The sequence below is a fragment of the Trachypithecus francoisi genome, unplaced genomic scaffold (assembly GCF_009764315.1).
Source record: "Trachypithecus francoisi isolate TF-2019V2 unplaced genomic scaffold, Tfra_2.0 Lachesis_group15, whole genome shotgun sequence".
Taxonomy (NCBI): domain Eukaryota; kingdom Metazoa; phylum Chordata; class Mammalia; order Primates; family Cercopithecidae; genus Trachypithecus; species Trachypithecus francoisi.
In genome coordinates, this window is record NW_022681460.1 from 63,871,808 (window position 1) to 63,889,267 (window position 17,460).

General features: G+C 44.5%; 1 protein-coding gene and 1 pseudogene across 4 annotated transcripts in view; one reads left to right on the forward strand and one right to left on the reverse strand.

Annotated features, from left to right (window-relative positions):
• Positions 1-290: 290 nt before the first annotated feature.
• The window catches only part of AKAP12 (A-kinase anchoring protein 12), a 124,052-nt gene continuing 106,882 nt past the window's right edge, over positions 291-17,460 (reverse strand). For all 4 annotated transcript variants that reach the window (XM_033235060.1, XM_033235062.1, XM_033235061.1 and 1 more), the window contains 2 exons: positions 5,194-10,235; positions 291-3,117 (listed from right to left, as the gene is read on the reverse strand). In XM_033235060.1, the coding sequence (XP_033090951.1) occupies positions 5,206-10,235 (5,030 nt within the window). In that variant the 3' untranslated portion in view covers positions 291-3,117; positions 5,194-5,205. The remainder of the gene's footprint in view (positions 3,118-5,193; positions 10,236-17,460) is intronic.
• On the forward strand, positions 11,828-11,912 carry LOC117098198 (annotated as a pseudogene).

Sequence of the window (17,460 nt, forward strand, 5' to 3'; positions counted from 1 at the left end):
TTGTGTGACTATCCCAAAACTGGACATAGAACTTTATATTGGGGAGTCAGAGGTCAGCTAGAAGATTAATGAGATTCTAATTAAAGGAGCCCAGGACCTTTGATCATGAATAGAGATCTTTGTGGATTCCCGCCTATCCTAGATACATTCATTCCAAACTCTCACGATGCTCTATGAACAAAGGGTGCTAAGTAGTTCAAAGCAGAGCTTAAATGTATGATGAATATCACAACAGATAAGAGAAAAGCAATCAAAACTGAGTCACAGTGAAATTACAGAAAGAAAATCCATGGCATTTAATTAGATTGCATTTTATTTAGATAAATGAAAATTTGCCCCAAACAGAACTAGGAATCAAATATTGTCTTGGACTAGAGGTAATTGCTAAGCTGGAAGCTTATGTTGAAAACTAATATTTCCAGCCGTTGATTATCTGTAGTTCCAAACATCAAAGGAAAATATTGGAACAATTTATCTATGTACAGAGAGAGGCAACTCATGGGTACCACAAGCAAAATAACCTGAGGGGGAACATTTGATATTACAAGAAGTGGCGAGAGTTTACAAGTCTTGCATTGCTTTCTATTGTACATGGCTCTGTAGTAATGCCAAAAATAACAAAATGTAGGCACTTGCTCTGACTTCTGCAGTTTACATTAGATTATGTACTTCATAAATTAACAGCAGCTTTAGAATTATAAAACAGTATTGTATTTCATGCTACTGTTGGTGTTCCTCTTGTTAAAATAATGTTCTCAATGGACATAGATATAGAGCTTGTACAGAAGTAACTCTGGGCACATCCAGATAGTACAAAAAGCAGTCATGAAGCAGCTACTCATGGAATCTCAACTGTGACAGCTAGCGAGCACCTGGCCACAGGTGGTAGGAAAAGACAAACACGGGTGGAATTTAAACAAAAACATCAATTTCCCACAAACTACACAAATCTTTCATCTGTTCAAAACAGCACAGAATGTCTTCCTGCCAGAGAGGAAGGCAGTATGAATTTGTTATAAATTGCTGTCATTTCCAAAACTCTTTAGTTGATGTTCAGAACTAGACACCAGCACTTGAATTTAAATCTCAGTTGCCCCCCTCCCAAAAAATGTATATATATATATATATCTCCAGGAGGCTATATATATCTCAGAGGTTCTTTGAATTTGGGGATTTTAATAATGATGCATGGGTAGCTGTTATATATGAGAATAACTCCTAAAAGATGACTTCCAACTACAAACAAGACTATACACTGCTATCATGAGGTGTTTTACTAATATGGCCAATTACGTATGAAGTTAGATTTGTTAGCATAAAAGAAACTACTTTCAGTTTTAAAAGCAAACTTTCTTTCCATTAAAACTAGGCTTTCCAGCTAATCGGCAGTCAAAATTCAAATTCTCAAACTGCAGTACCAAGTTTGAGTAAAATCTAGAAAGCTATATGCCAGGCCAGTTCTACATGTCAAGAGTAGATAAGTGACACTGTTCTTTGTGTGACAAATTGTCTGACAAAACCCTTAATGCAGGCTGAGGCAGGAGAATCACTGGAACCCGGGAAGTGGAGGTTGCGGTGAGCTGAGATTGTGCATTGCACTCCAGCCTGGGCAACAAAAGCGAAACTCCGTCTCAAAAACAAACAAACAAACAAACAAAAAACAAACCCTTAATGTATGAGCATGACTCATCATCTTGACGTTTAAAAAATTTTCCAAGATTATTTCAGGAAAGGCATTTTTCCTATTAAGCCTTCTTAAAATTTCTTTCTAGAGACATTTGTTATTGTTTGAAACCAAAAATATTAACACAAAAAATTTGACATTTTCAGGAACTACCAGATGGTAGAATTGTAGCAAGAATGTCAATCTGAAAAGCTACTAAGCTACTGGTTTATTTCAGGAAAAGCATCTCTGCCATTGCTTCCTCTGAACACACAACTCAAACCAGTGAAAAGGGGTTTCATGTAATGACTACATCAGAAAGTTCTAGCTTATCAATCATTATCTTCATCATTCTAATTTGGTACACATCCCAGGCTTCCTGGTATCTAATAAAACCAGCAAATCTAAGTGAAGCAAATATTTTATTTAAATCAGTCGTCAAATCACAACTTATCCAAATCAATGTGTTGCAACATTGTTCTTAAAAGAATGGCACAAATATGGCACAAACACAATCCAGTATCTATCAAAATACCATTTGTAAAGAACCTGACTTATTTCATGCTGTGTGTGAATGCAGTCCAGCATATAAGAGCAGAATCAAAAACTTACAACAATTCTTTTCTTCATAACATATAAAACATTTCACTACTTTGCCTCAGGATTAAGTATACTTATCGGTCCAAACAACCATAACAAGTAGGAAAAAGGATGTAAAGTTAATTTGCTACCAGAATATAACTTCTTTCTAACCTCCACTGGGTTAGAAAGAAAAAGTTCCCAATGGCAATAGAACATTCTGTATGTTTCAAAATGCTTTTTAGTTTTAGCACACCGTGCGTAATAGGAAAGTGACCAATTTCAGAGTGTCACTAAATATGGACCTCAATCATTAGTGAATTTTAAAGAATTGTACCTTGATCAGGAATGTTACTTCTAGGAAGCTCTGTTTTTCGCGGGTTATAACTGAGGCTTAAAGCTCCCCAAGGCTGCACTATGGCACATGCCCCGTCATATACTGTGTGATACAAAAAGCATGTAGTATCCTGCACATTTCCTTAAACATTAAGAAAAAAATATACAATAGATACAGGAGGAGGATTACTTAAAACATACATATAAATACATAAAGAATGATACTCCAGTTTGAGAAGTAGAACTAGGTATTGCCAACTCCAGTTCCAGGTTAAGAATTTAGGACCGTAAATCAGAATTTATATGGTTATCAAGGGAAAATAGTAGGCTGGCCTTGGGAAGAGGAAAATGTTAAATGGCTCTAGCTCCTGATGAAGCCTCAGGATTGTCAGGGGCTCTCTAGAAATGACATCAGTTGATGTGTCTGCTCTCCAATTCTCAAAGTTCTGAAATACTGGTCTTCAGTCTCAGCAGCAGCATTCATTTTCTTCTACTACTTGTCTTCACATTCTGGTCTTCCAAATAGAAAATGAGTTTAACTGTAGGAGGAGGAGAATCAGCGTGAATAAAATCTCCTTTTTCTCTCTCATTTATTAACAACAGGATAGTTGTCAAAGTGACCTAATAATACCATAGTTTAACTACATTAAAGAAACAAAGATGGGGCCAGGCGCGGTGGCTCATGCCTGTAATCCCAGCACTTTGGGAGGCGAGGTGGGTGGATCATGAGGTGAAGAGATTGAGACCATCCTGGCCAACATGGTGAAACCCCATCCCTACTAAAATACAAAAACAAACAAACAAACAATAAACAAAGATAGGGCTGGGTGTGGTGACTCATGCCTGTAATCCCAGCACTTTGGAAGGCTGAGGCGGGCAGATCACTTGAGGTCAGGAGTTCGAGACCATCCTGAGGGAAGCTCATCTCTACTAAAAATACAAAAATAAGTTGGGCATGGTGGCGCGTGTCTGTAATCCCACCTACTCGGGAGACTGAGGCAGGAGGATTGCTTGAACCTGGGAGACTGAGGTTGCAGTGAGCCGAGACTGCGCCACTGCACTCCGGCCCGGGCGACAGAGTGAGACTCTGTCTCAAAAACAAAACAAAAAACAAAACGAAGATGGGTTGGGCACAGTGACTCACGACTGTAATCCTAGCACTTTGGGAGGCGGAGGCAGAAGGATTTCTTGAGGCCAGGAGTTTGAGACCAGCCTGGGCAACATAGCAAGATCCCTGTCTCTACAAAAAAATTAACAATTAGCTGGGAGTAGTGGCATGCACCTGTGGTCCTAGCAGCTACTCAGGAGACAGAGGCAGAGGCAGGTGATTTGCTTTAGCACAGGAGGTCAAGGCTGCAGCATTTCGTGATTGCACCACTGCATTCCAGCCTGGGTGACACAGCAAGGCTCTCTCAAAAAACAAAACAAAGATAGGGCCCGGCGCGGTGGCTCATGCCTGTAATCCCAGCACTTTGGGAGGCCGAGGCGGGCGGATCACGAGGTCAGGAGATTGAGACCTCCTGGCTAACATGGTGAAAACCTGTCTCTACTAAAAATACAAAAAAATTAGCCGGGTGTGGTGGCGGGCGCCTGTAGTCCCAGGTACTCCGGAGGCTGAAGCAGGAGAATGGCGTGAAGAGGAGGCGGGGCTTGCAGTGAGCCGAGATCACGCCACTGCACTCCAGCCTGGGTGACAGAGTGAGGCTCTGTCTCCAAAATAAAACAAAACAATACAAAACAACAAAAACAACAACAAAAAACAAAGCTGGGGAGAGTATTATATTATGTTACACTGCCACAAAACTAGTGGCTACAAGTAACGAACACAGTGAGGGTTGGTCATTATATGCACCGGAAAATTTTTTAAAATACTTGTTACCACCACTAGGGGAAAAAATCCATTTTTTTGGCAGTTTAATATTAACCCATCTTGGGGCACTAGTTTTTTTGTTTTTGTTTTTGTTTTTAGATGGGGTCTCACTCTGTTGCCCAGGCTGGAGTGCAGTGGTCCTATCTCGGCTCATCACAACCTCTGCCTCCCAAGTTCAAGCAATCCTCCTGCCTCAGCCTCCCAAGTAGCTGGGATTACAGGCGCCAGCCACCACGCCCAGCTAATTTTTATATTTTTAGTAGAGATGAGTTTTCACCATGTTGGCCAGGCTGGTCTCGAACTCCTGACCTCAGGTGATCCACCCGCCTCGGCCTCCCAAAGTGCTGGGATTACAGGCATGAGCCACCACGCCCAGTTATTGGGGCATTAGTTATTTTTTTAAAAATTCAACAAGTTAGTTGAGTGAACACAATGTATTTCTCATGCCTTTGGGTCAAACACGCACATGGGCACACACACGTGCCCTTTTACTTTCTTCTAAAGCAGTCACATTAGGGTTTTAAAACGAGGCCATTCTTTTCATAATATTGATAAGACTAAATGGCATTTCAATGACCAAAAACCATGAAACTATCCTATATCTTTGAATCTAGTTGATAGTTATTTTCCTCAACTGAAGGTTCTACATGAAGGCATAATTATTTGCTCCCGATTCCTTATATAACAAATTTGCCATCTATTGGCATAAAAGAGAAAACTTATCTTAGAAGAAAAGGAAGCTTACCTGCATGATGTTTTAAGATTCTGTAAGTTCTGACTTTGCAGATTCTCTCTCTTGTTTCTGTAACTCCTCCTGTGCTTGGGTTGTGATCGCTTTATCTGATTCACTGTGCACTTTTCCTTCCTGAAATTCTACTTCCTGGGCATCTTCCTTCTCTTTTTGTTTTGGTCCATTTGTATCTGGGGACTCTTTGGTTAAGCCTTCTGAGGCATCAGTATCAACCAGGGCTGAGTTCTGGTTTTCAGGGTCATCGACATCATCACCTTTTTCATCTTTTGGTTCAACTAGTGACTTCCCTATTCTTTCCACTAACAAGGCATGACCATCATCTTCTGGCATTGACTTTGCTCCAGCTCCATCTCCCTCTTCCTCAGATGGGAGGACGACCTCTTCCAGCTGCTGATCATTTACAGTGGAACCTTCTACCTCAACAGTCATGGTCTTCTCTGAGGCTTCACTCATATCTTTGGAAATATCAGAATATGCTTGTCCCACTGCGGTTGACTCTGACTCCTCTTTGGCTGAAAAAATTTGTGTTTCCTCCTGTGCAGAGGCCTGAGGTTCCTCTCCTTCTTTCTCTGTTTCCTGCCCAGCGTCCTGGTTGTCAGCTTTTATCACGTGAGCTTGTGTCTGTAACTCAGACATCAACATTTCGGTGGCTGTTTCTTCTGTACGTACAAACTGGTCAACGGCTGTCTGAATGATGTTTTGGACAAGTTTACTGCTTTTGGTCTCAAGTTCCAAAATCCCATTTTCAGGCTCTAAATCCTCCTCAATTGCTACACTCACTTTGACCTCCTGACAAGCAACCTGCTCATCGGCTTCATCTGACTTCCACTCCAGTGATGTGGTTTTCTCTCCTTCCAGGTCAGAACTTAAGCCTTTTTCAGTAGTGGCAGATACTATCACTGGTGTCAATTTTGCCTGACACTTGGGCCCTGTGGGCACAGCATCTTCCCCTGGATGAGCGGCAAAATCTTCATTTTTTTCAGAGCATTTTTCTTCCAGAACTAAATGTGCACCTGTAGGCTCCAACATTTCACCTGTTTCTAAAATGTTGACAGTTTCTCCTAAGACCTTTTCCTCCTCTGCAGCAGCTGTTAGAGTGAATGATGCCTCAGAGCTCTGAACTTGAATTTTGGCGCATGCTGCCTCCTCTTGACCTCGGCAGGGAGGAGGGCTTCCTTCCAAACTGCTGACTTCCTTTGCCCCATCTATGATGGGCACATTCACTGTCTGGAGGAGTTGCTTACTGACCTCTTCAGATACAGTAACAGCTGTTTCGTGCTCAAGTTTCTCTTCATTCACATGGGTTGACTCTGCTTCCGTTTTCTCCCTTTCGACTTGAATTACCATCTCTTTCTCCACGGGGGATGGAGCGGACTGAGCGTGACTCTGCAGTTCAAGGGCATCATCCTTTTTACATTCAGCTTCTTCTGTCCCTTCAGCTTTAAGGGCAACTTCAGTGACCTTTTCCTGACTGACTGTTATGGCTGTGTCTACAGACCCCTCAAGTCCTTCGACAAATGGTACGTCTTCGGTTTTCTCATCAGCAAACTGGCCAGCCTCTTGAGTCCCCTCAGTTTTTGACAGAATGGGTAGAGTTTCCACCGACACCCCTTTATCTGTATGCTGTAGAGTGTCTTCCATCTTTGATTGTTCTTTAGTTTCTTCCTGGAACACAAAACTGGAAGGTGCTGGAGGCCCCTCTTTCTGTGCAGGAACTGCCTCTGCTTCTGTGCCCCCTGACTGGGTACCAGATGCGACCTCATTTTCCTCATGGATTTCCACAGTCTTGTATTTCTGGGTTGTGCCTGGCATGTCAAAGTCTGCTACGGGGGTGCTTCCATCGGTCTCACTGTCTGTAGGGGCTTCCGCTGAGTCAGGGGGGATAGCCTGTTCCATCACCATCTCCTGTGATTTTACCCCAGCTAAGGTTTCGGCTTGACAAGTGGTTACAAGCTCACTGGACTCTGTGCTCTCTGTGACTTGAGGAGCTTTTTCAAAGCTTTCTGGGGTGGTCTGCCCCATCACCTTCCCTTGTGTAAAAGGCTCAGTTTTTGCCTCCTGAGCATCTACTTTCAACACTACATCCGTCTCTTTCTTCAGACCTGGTGCTTCAGCATCCTCTTCTGGTCTTTCTGCCTCTGCTCTCTGCACAGGCTGAAGTGCATCTTCTGACCCACTGGTGCCAGGCAGCAGGGATTCCTCTTTCACTTTTTCTGCCACTGCCAGGAGGACCTCTTGAGTCCTCCTCTCTTGCTCTTCTATGTCAGGTACGCCACCTTCCACCTCCTGCACCGGAGTGGCCTCCTCCGTGGTGTCTGGGGAGTCTGTTAACTGGGAGACGGCTGACACCATTTCTGTGGTCTCTTCAGCAGCAGATGCTTCGGTTCCTTCTTCAGCACCCAGTGGCCCTGCAGTTTCTGCAGCTGTCACAGCTTCGGGGGTCAATTCAGCCTCGCTAATGACCGAGTCGCCCCGGGTCTCTCTGTTCTCTGGCAGAGGTTCGGTAACCATGGGGATTTCTTCTTCTGCAATTACTTCTCTTTCCAATACCTCCCCAGTTAACGGTGTGGCTTCAGCTTCTCCTTGTTCAAGAGGTTCCGTCACTGAAGCAGATATCCAAGAAGGAGACCTTTCTTCAATAATGGTAGCTGCCCTTATCCCGTCAACGACAGCCGCCGCCATTGTATGACCCTTACTCTCGCTGAGCTCCTTGGACACCTCAGCGGCTGCCTTCTGCTCAGGCTGCTCTGCGCTCTTTTGGGCTTGCTGCGCCTCCATTTTCTCCCTTTCTACAGCATCATACTCAGAAAGAGGGACCACAGCCGGGACATCAGAGTCATCTTCGTTGGCCCCTGCTGGCCCTGCGTCTTCAACAGGGGCTTGTTCTTGTTTTCCATCTGGCCTTTTCTTCCTTCGTCCAGGAATAAACTTCTTGATTGAGACCCAAGATTCTTCTTTCCCGGGTTCAGCATCTGGAGTGGAATGTTCTACACCAGACCCAGCTATGGAGTCTTCGCTCTTCTCTTCCAGCTTGGACTTCGATTTTTTTCTTGGTGTGACTAACCTTTTAAATGACTCCCAGGTGGAAACGCCTTCCCCTTCGGTAGGGCTTCCAGCTTGCTCAGGGGAGGAACTTCCCTGCCCTGGATCATGTTCTTGGGAACCAGCAAGGATCCCGTCTGTTTCCGTCTCTTTGTCTTTTCCGGCCTCATCGGCTTTCTGGTTGTCTCCTCCCATTGTTTTCGGTCCCCCTTCCTCATCAGAAGAGGAGCCTTTCCTTGCTCTTTTCTTGGATGATCCCACACAAATTAAAGCTTCCCAAGATACTGAGGTATCCACCTTGCGCTTCGGTTCTTCCGGCTTTGGCTCTTCCACGCTCCCTTTCATTTCTTCTTGCATTTCAGAGGCTGCGCTCTCGGTGGAAGACAAGGTAGCGCTCTTGACCTTGTCCAGCTCATCTTCTTTATCACTTTCCGAAGGCCGTCTAACACGCTTCTTGGGCGTCACCATCTTTTTGAACGATGCCCAGGGAGTGACACCTTCTCTTTTTTTCTCTCCATCGGAAGTAGCTCCTTCTTCAGCTTCCCCATCCTGCTGCACCTCAGCTAAGCCCTTCTCCAGACACGTGATCTCCTCGGGCTCCTCTGGGGAGGAGGCAGAGCTCTCGCCTTTTTGCTCCTCGTGGCTGTCCGGAGAATCGGCTGGAACCTGAGTGTGCTCCCCTGATTCCTCATCTCCTCCTCCTCTTTTCCCTTTCTGTTTCTTTCCAGAAAGCTTTTTTAAGCCAGTGCTGGTAAAAAGCTTCTTTAGTGGACTTCCCTGCACCTTCGTTCTCTCCTGTGATGACAGCATTTCCACCTCACTCACAACGCCTTCGGCGGGTTTTGACAGCACCTTCTCATCAGGACTGAGGTCAGCTCCCTGTGTAGGGTCCTCTCCGGAAACACACGTTTCTTTGAGCTTCACCAGCTCCTTGGCAGGTTCGGCTTCCTGAGGTTCTGCATTCATTTCAACCAATTCTTCAGCTGGCACAGACCCTGCTGTTTCTTCCACCTCCATTTTCTGCTCAGTTCTCTCCTCCACGGTGCTGACGTGCACTTCGGCTACAACCTCTTCTTGGTGGACTTCTATTTTCTCATCAAACACTTCTGTCGCCAATGGAGCGGGTTTCTCTTCAGAAGGTCCCTGCGAGCCACTGACTTGCTCCTCCGAGGGCAGCTCGACTTTCTCATATTCAGCTGATAACCGGGGCTCGTGGGCACTTTCCGCCGGCTCCTGTGGGTGGGCTTGCTCGGAGGCGGTCAGTTTCTCGGAGTCGGCCTCTGCCTTTCCGTTTTCTTCTGTGTCAACTTTTTCTGGCTCTTGTTCCTTTTTCTTCTCTGAAGCTTCCACTTCATCCTCCTTTGGCTTCCTGAAACTGGTCTTTTTTCGCCAGCCAGCCCAACCTTGAGTGAAGAATTTTTTGAAGGTCGATCCCGTGTCACTGGTCACGGGACTAGCTGGAGATTCTGCAGACTTGCTGGGTTCTTTTTCTTGTTTCTCTTCTCCTTCCTCTTTGCATTCCTCCACCATTGCTTGGCTAGATTCGGCTGGAGGAGAAATTTCCGCGTGGCTTTGCTCGTGCTTCAGGGTCTCTTCGGGTTTCTCTGTAGATTGTTTGAGTTCGCTTTCTTTGGATGCTGCTTCTCCAGCCCCAAGGCTGGGGTCCTGGTGGTCGCCAGCCCCTGCTGCTCCTTCCCCTTCATCTTTTTTCACAGTGAGTAGCTGGACAGTGTCAGGCTTCTCTGTTTTATCCTTTTTCACAGTGAATTTAAAGCCAACAAACTTAAACACCTTCTTAAATCCAATATCATTAGCCTGGGACTCAGTGGGTTGTGTGAGCTCTTCTAAATTGCTTTCTGAAGAAGGAATCTGTTCGATTATTTCAGGTGTCTCCTCCTGCCCATCTTCTGTGATGTCTTGAACAACCGCTGATTTAGTAGCCATCTCCTTATCGGAGTCTCTTTCGCTCACATCTTCAGAGTCTCTCTGTCCAACTATTAACAAAAGGGGGGGGTGGGGAGGAGAGAAAAGGTGATTACAATTCGAGAAAATTGTTTTTCTCAGACAGGGCCTCACTCTCTTGCCCCAGCTGGAGTGCAGTGCTGTGGTCTTGGCTCACTGCAGCCTCAACCCCCTAGGCTCAAGGAATCCTCCCACCTCAGTGTCCCCGAGTAGCTACGACTACAGGCACATGCCACCACGTCCAGCTAAGTTTTTTATTTTCTGTACAGAGGATATCTCACTATGTCGTCCAGGCTGGTCTCCAACTGCTGGGCTTGAGTGATCCTCCTGCCTCAGCTTCTCAAAGCGTTGAGATTACAGGTATGAGCTACAGTACCCAGCCCAAGAAAATTAATTTTTTTTTTTTTTTTGAGACAGAATCTCGCTCTGTCGCCCAGGCTGGAGTGCAGTGGTGTGATCTCGGCTCACTGCAACCTCCGCCCCAGGTTCAAGTGATTCTCCTGCCTCAGCCTCCCGAGTAGCTGGGATACAGGCGTCTTTCACCATGCCTGGCTGATTTTTGTATTTTTAGTAGAGGCAGGGTTTCACCATGTTGACCAGGCTGGTCTCGAGCTCCTGACTTCAAGTGATCCAGCCACCTTGGCCTCCCAAAGTGCTGGGATTACAGGCGTGAGCCACAGTGCCCTGCGAAAATTAAATATTTTTAATACATGACCAATTAATACTTTCTTTAATGCCAGGTAATTCAAGGATAAAGTGAGATCTTACAGAGATTTGTAAATCTTAATAGATTAATGTCTACTTCTTTCCAGTGACCTTTAAAAATTCAGGTTCAGGCCGGGCGCGGTGGCTCAAGCCTGTAATCCCAGCACTTTGGGAGGCCGAGACGGGCAGATCACGAGGTCAGGAGATCGAGACCATCCTGGCTAACACGGTGAAACTCCGTCTCTACTAAAAATACAAAAACTAGCCGGGTGAGGTGGCGGGCGCCTGTAGTCCCAGCTACTCGGGAGGCTGAGGCAGGAGAATGGCGTAAACCCAGGAGGCGGAGCTTGCAGTGAGCTGAGATCCGGCCACTACACTCCAGTCCGGGCGACAGAGCGAGACTCCGCCTCAAAAAAAAAAAAGAAAAATTCAGGTTCAAAGAGAATTATCGGCTCTTTCTGTTGCCTGTTAAAGAGAAAGTTGACAAACTTAACTATCAAAAAATTAGTTCCACATAAGTAGCCACGGTACCCCAAGAGTGAGTCAACCAGATACTGTATCTTCTGTAGAAACGTAAGATGAAATCCCACATCACACCCATATTTTAAAGAAGACTCCATCAAGTTTTAGATATAACTTCCCACTTAATAGGAAATATAGGGTTTCAAGAACAAGCTAAAGAACAAACAAGTATCTATACCAATCTAAAGAAGGGGACATTCTATGTGGTAACTAAGTTCGACCTCAACAGGTCCCCAAAAGGGAGCAGAGCTCTTTGGAGAAATTACAGGCTGGGTCAGAGGACGTATGAAGAATATTTTGTTGTGCTCAAAAGCTGATGGAGGTGTCGAAAGGACACAAGAACTGGCTTGACGGGGCTCCCAATGTCCAAACTTTGAAGCATAGAAAAGAATAATGGATCCTTTGTAGTTTACGAGAGTGACGATTGGGTGTTCATTGCAATGTGTGCATTGTTACCACGATGGCACATTACTTGTCTGAAGTGAAAAATAAAAAGAAAGAGAATAATGACACTGATGGGTTACAACACATTGAATAAAAAAAGAATCCATGAATCAAGAGTGATACTAAAAAAGGTAAATGAGGAAAAGGGAGCACTTCTTTAACGAAAAAAAAAAGTCAATAAATATAGATATAACTTTCACTTTGATCCTCCAAGTCATTATTGTTAGAATTTTAGATTTAGAAAATTATAATTTACAGACACCATTTTAATAACTCATTCAGTCGAGGATCATGAACTGCTAAAACCATCGGGTCAGGAAACACACATTCAGAGTACCAACATACAGATTAATTTCAAAAAAATGACCTTGACAATGGAGAAATCTGCAGGCACCACCTTAACCAAGTGATCACATTTAACATCCTCAGTAACGGGACAGATGTCGTTGTGCTTCCTGGTGTGAGGCACTAAGAAGGCCAAGAATTTCTCTATGTGGCATCCTGACCAAAAGGTGAACGGCATCTAATCACAACGACACAACCAGACAAATCCACAATGAAGGACGTTCTGCAAAACAACTAGCCTGGCCTGAAATGTCAATGTCACAGAAAAATGAAAATCCAGCAGAAACACAAAAGGATTGTCTGCAAGTAACTTTCAAATAGGTTGGTGGGGGGTGGGGCGGACAATGTAGCTTTCCATAAATGGTGAATTAGGTCAAATGTACATAAGTATTTACTATATTTTTCTGGGTTTGTAATTTTAAAATCATTGAGGGGAAAAGTCAAGTCAATGTAATTTAATTGGGGGAAGTAGGGGGGAGGTATATTGTGTTAAATTAAGAGATTTAAGGAACACAATAACCAGAGGTGCCTGGCATGATCCTGAATTGGATATTTGTTAGGGAAAAACAGCTAAAGGACATTTTTGGGTCTTCTTGGGAAATACCGAGTATGAGATTTGGGATTAGATCAGATGAATTTTCATTGAAATAAAAGGGTAGAGAGATTTGACTGCAGAAAGCAGGTTACCAAACAGTATATACAATTACCTCATTCTGGCTTAAAAACAACTGTCTCTCCTTTCTCTCTGTCTCACACACACACACACACACACACACATAAACACACATCTTTCACATATGATCTCTGGGGGCTGCGAATGTCATTTATTTTAGTTTTGCTTGTCTGAATTTTCTTTTTTCTTTCTTTCTTTTTCTTCTTTTTTTCTGAGATGGAGTCTCACTCTGTCGCCCAGGCTGGAGTGCAGTGGCCGGATCTCAGCTCACTGCAAGCTCCGCCTCCCAGGTTCACGCCATTCTCCTGCCTCCGCCTCCCAAGTAGCTGGGACTACAGGCGCCCGCCTCGTCGCCCGACTAGTTTTTTGTATTCTTTAGTAGAGACGGGGTTTCACCATATTAGCCAGGATGGTCTCGATCTCCTGACCTTGTGATCCGCCCGTCTCGGCCTCCCAAAGTGCTGGGATTACAGGCTTGAGCCACCGCGTCCGGCCGGTTTTTTGTATTTTTTAGTAGAGACGGGGTTTCACCGTGTTAGCCAGGATGGTCTGGATCTCCTGACCTCGTGATTCGCCCGTCTCGGCCTCCCAAAGTGCTGGGAATACAGGCTTGAGCCACCGCGCCTGGCCTCTTTCATTTTTTTTTTAGACAGAGTCTCACTCTGTCGCCCAGACTGCAGCGATGTGATCTGGGCTCACTGCAACCTCTGCCTCCCGGGTTCACACAATTCTCCTGCTTCAGCCACCAAGTACCTGGGACTACTGGCATGTACCACCACACCTGACTAATGTTTGTATTTTTAGTAGAGATGGGGTTTCACTATGTTTGGTCTCAAACTCCTGGCCTCAGGTGATCCACCCGCTTCAGCCTCCCAAAGTGCTAGGATTACAGGTGTGAGCCACTGTGCCCAGCTTCTAATTTTCTACATAGGACATATATCGATTTTTTGTACTAAACAAAAAGGTCAATTAAAATGGACACCAAAAAGATCTTAACAACTGCAAAAATATACTTAATGTTTTAAGCACAGATTGAAGGTTAATAATTATAACGAGCCGGGCATGGTGGTTCACGCCTGTAATCCCAGCACTTTGGGAGGCCGAGGCAGGCGGGTCAGGAGGTCAGGAGATTGAGACCATCCTGGCTAACATGGTGAAACCCCATCTCTACTAAAAATACAAAAAATTAGCCGGGCGTGGTAGCGGGCACCTGTAGTCCCAGCTACTCAGGAGGCTGAGGCAGGAGAATGGTGTGAACCTGGGAGGCGGAAGTTGCACGCCACTGCACTCCAGCCTGGGCAACAGAGCAAGATTCTGTCCCCGCCTCCAAAAAAAAAATTATAACTAGTACATACACCAGGACTTAGAACACAGCAATAAATACTTGAAATGCAGAAATATGTAGAAATATAGAATGCTTCCCAAAATCCATACATTCATTCCACTTATATAATCTGATTACTCTGAAAACAATTTATTTTCATATTTATGAAATACTACAAATCTATGTCAACAAATTTCCATTGTACTACTTATTTGGTTTTATTTTGAAACCAAATCCCAGAAAGTTAAGTGAAAAGCTAGGCCAGGCGCAGTGGCTCATGCCTGTAATGCCAGCACTTTGGGAGGTCGAGGCAGGTAGATCATTTGAGGTCAGGAGGTTGAGAGCAGGCTGGCCAACATGGTGAAACCCCATCTCTACTAAAAATACAAAAACTAGCCAGGCGTAGTGGCGGGCGCCTGTAGTCCTAGCTACTCGGGAGGCTGAGGCAGGAGAATTGCTTGAACCCAAGAGGTGGAGGTTGCAGTGAGCCAAGATTGCGCCATTGCACTCCAGCCTGGGTCACAGAGCCAGACTCACTAAAAAAACAAACAGAAACAACAGCAACAATGACAAAACTGCCTAAGGTACCCAACCAAGTCAGGGCAAGAGTGTAACATAGAGGTTTTTTTTTGTCCTTGTACCTTGTTATTCTCTAAGTTAAGCTAAAGTTCTTTTTTTCTTTTCAAACATTGCTAGATTTTTGGATATTCATAGTTGAATAGGTTATCTGGGCCTCTTATTCTTCAGATACTCAATCAGGGCCTTTGCTTCAGTGGTGATGCCACAGACTCACTATCTAATACACAGACTCACTATCTAATACACAGACTCACTATGTAATAGCTTCGATAATCAGCAAGGCTCATTTTTTCTGTCATCAGTATCCAAGGTAGCATTAAAAACAAAAACTTTTAGTTTTACCCCTGAGAACTAAACATTTCAGATAGTGAAGAAGGTTTCACGAAAAACCCAAGAATCTCATTATTTTGATCCAAAGCACAGTTCCTAAAGGATTTCCCTTTTCCCTTTATAAAATACACATTTGTGACCAACGTTAGACTTAACAAACAATAAGGAAAAATTAAACACTGATACTAAACTTTGAAGCAAATACTCAAAGAGAAAGAAAAGTCCAGACATCTACGATTTAAACTTCGTCTACATTTTAGATATATATATACTCTTCCCATTATTTTTTAAAGCATGTATTCTGAAATAAGAAAATGCTTTAAGTTTCTATTTGTTCCTATTATAAACCGACATTGTGATGAACGTGTTTATAGTTAAATCCAAAAGTTTCTTTAACAGTATTTCCATGAACTATTTCTTTCTTTTTTTTTTTTTTTCTTTTTTTGAGCCAGAGTCTTCGCTCTGTCGCCCACACTGGAGTGCAGTGGCACGATCTCAGTTCACTGCAACCTCCGCCTCCTGGGTTCAAGCGATTCTCCTGCCTCAGCCTCCCAAGTAGCTGGGATTACAGGCGCTGCCACCACACTCGGCTAATTTTTGTATTTTTAGTACAGACGAGGTTTCACCATGCTGGCCAGGCTGGTTTCAGACTCCTGACTTCAGGTGATCCGCCTGCCTTAGCCTCCCAAAGTGCCGTGATTATAGGCGTGAGCCACTGCGCCTGGCAGTCACAAAAGAACTTTTTGCAAACACTTCTAATGCAATTTAAAAGATGCGACTTTCCTTTTGAAAAAGTTGGATAAAATAATTGGAAATATACTAGAGAGAAAAGAAAAATTCCAAAAACAAACGCTATTCTAGTATGATTTCACTAGTACAGAATACAAACAGAAATTACATGTCCTGCCAGCAAGCATGTCATTAAAAACAAATACTCATCAACCTCCCTGGAATCAGAAAATGCAGAGACATGTTGCTAATATAGGAGTAGAAAGCTGGTGTCACACAACCATTTCCCCCTCATTATTTTCCCTCCACTCTTAAATCTGTGTTTCCATTGTAAACACTTCTGTTTCATTCTGAAAGGGCCGAAATGTTTACAGTCAAAACTAGGGAGATAAAGGTTCATGAACCGGCCGGGCGCGGTGGCTCAAGCCTGTAATCCCAGCACTTTGGGAGGCCGAGACGGGCGGATCACGAGGTCAGGAGATCGAGACCATCCTGGCTAACACGGTGAAACCCCGTCTCTACTAAAAATACAAAAAACTAGCCGGGCGACATGGCGGGCGCCTGTAGTCCCAGCTACTCGGGAGGCTGAGGCAGGAGAATGGCGTGAACCCGGGAGGCGGAGCTTGCAGTGAGCTGAGATCCAGCCACTGCACTCCAGCCTGGGCGACAGAGCGAGACTCTGTCTCAAAAAAAAAAAAAAAAAAAAGGTTCATGAACCAGCTGCCAGCAGGCAGAACAAAACAGCTATTGGGCCGGGTGCTATGGCTCACACCTGTAATCCCAGCATTTTGGGAGGCCGAAGCAGGTGGTTCACTTGAGGTCAGGAATTCGAGACCATGCTGGTCAAAGTGGTGAAACCCCATCTCTACTAAAAATACAAAAATTAGCTGTGCGTGGTGGCACATGCCTGTAGTCTCAGCTACTTGGGAGACTGAGGCAGGAGAATCACTTGAACCTGGGAGGTGGAGGTTGCAGTGAGCCGAGATCACACTACCGCACTCCAGCCTGGGTGACTGCCATCAGTATCTAAGGTAGTTGTTACTGAACAGCTACTGATAGTTCAGTATAGCTTAACAATAATCAGATGTTTTCTTTATATAGAGTAAGTGAGTTATGAGATGAACACATAATAAAACGCATATAGAAAAATTTTAAGTTGTAGGCAGGGCACGGTGGCTCACGCCTGTAATCCCAGCACTTTGAGAGGCTGAGGTGGGTGGATCACGAGGTCAGGAGATCGAGAACATCCTGGCTAACATGGTGAAACCCCAACTCTACTAAAAGTACAAAAAAAAAAAAAAAAATTAGCCAGGCATGGTGGTGGGCGCCTGTAGCCCCAGTTACTCGGGAGGCTGAGGCAGGAGAATGGTGTGAACCTAGGAGGCGGAGCTTGCAGTAAGCCGAGATCACACCACTGCACTCAAGCCTGGGTGACAGAGCGAGACTCCATCTCAAAAAGAAAATAAAAATGTTAAGTTGTAACTGCTCAACTAGTCTGCAGTCTCTTTTGACCTAAGTAATCCTAAGAGCTACAATTGTCAGAACAATCTTCTGATGCCTCCGTGCTTTGTGCTTCACCCTCATTTCGGCTTCCACGTACCCTCTG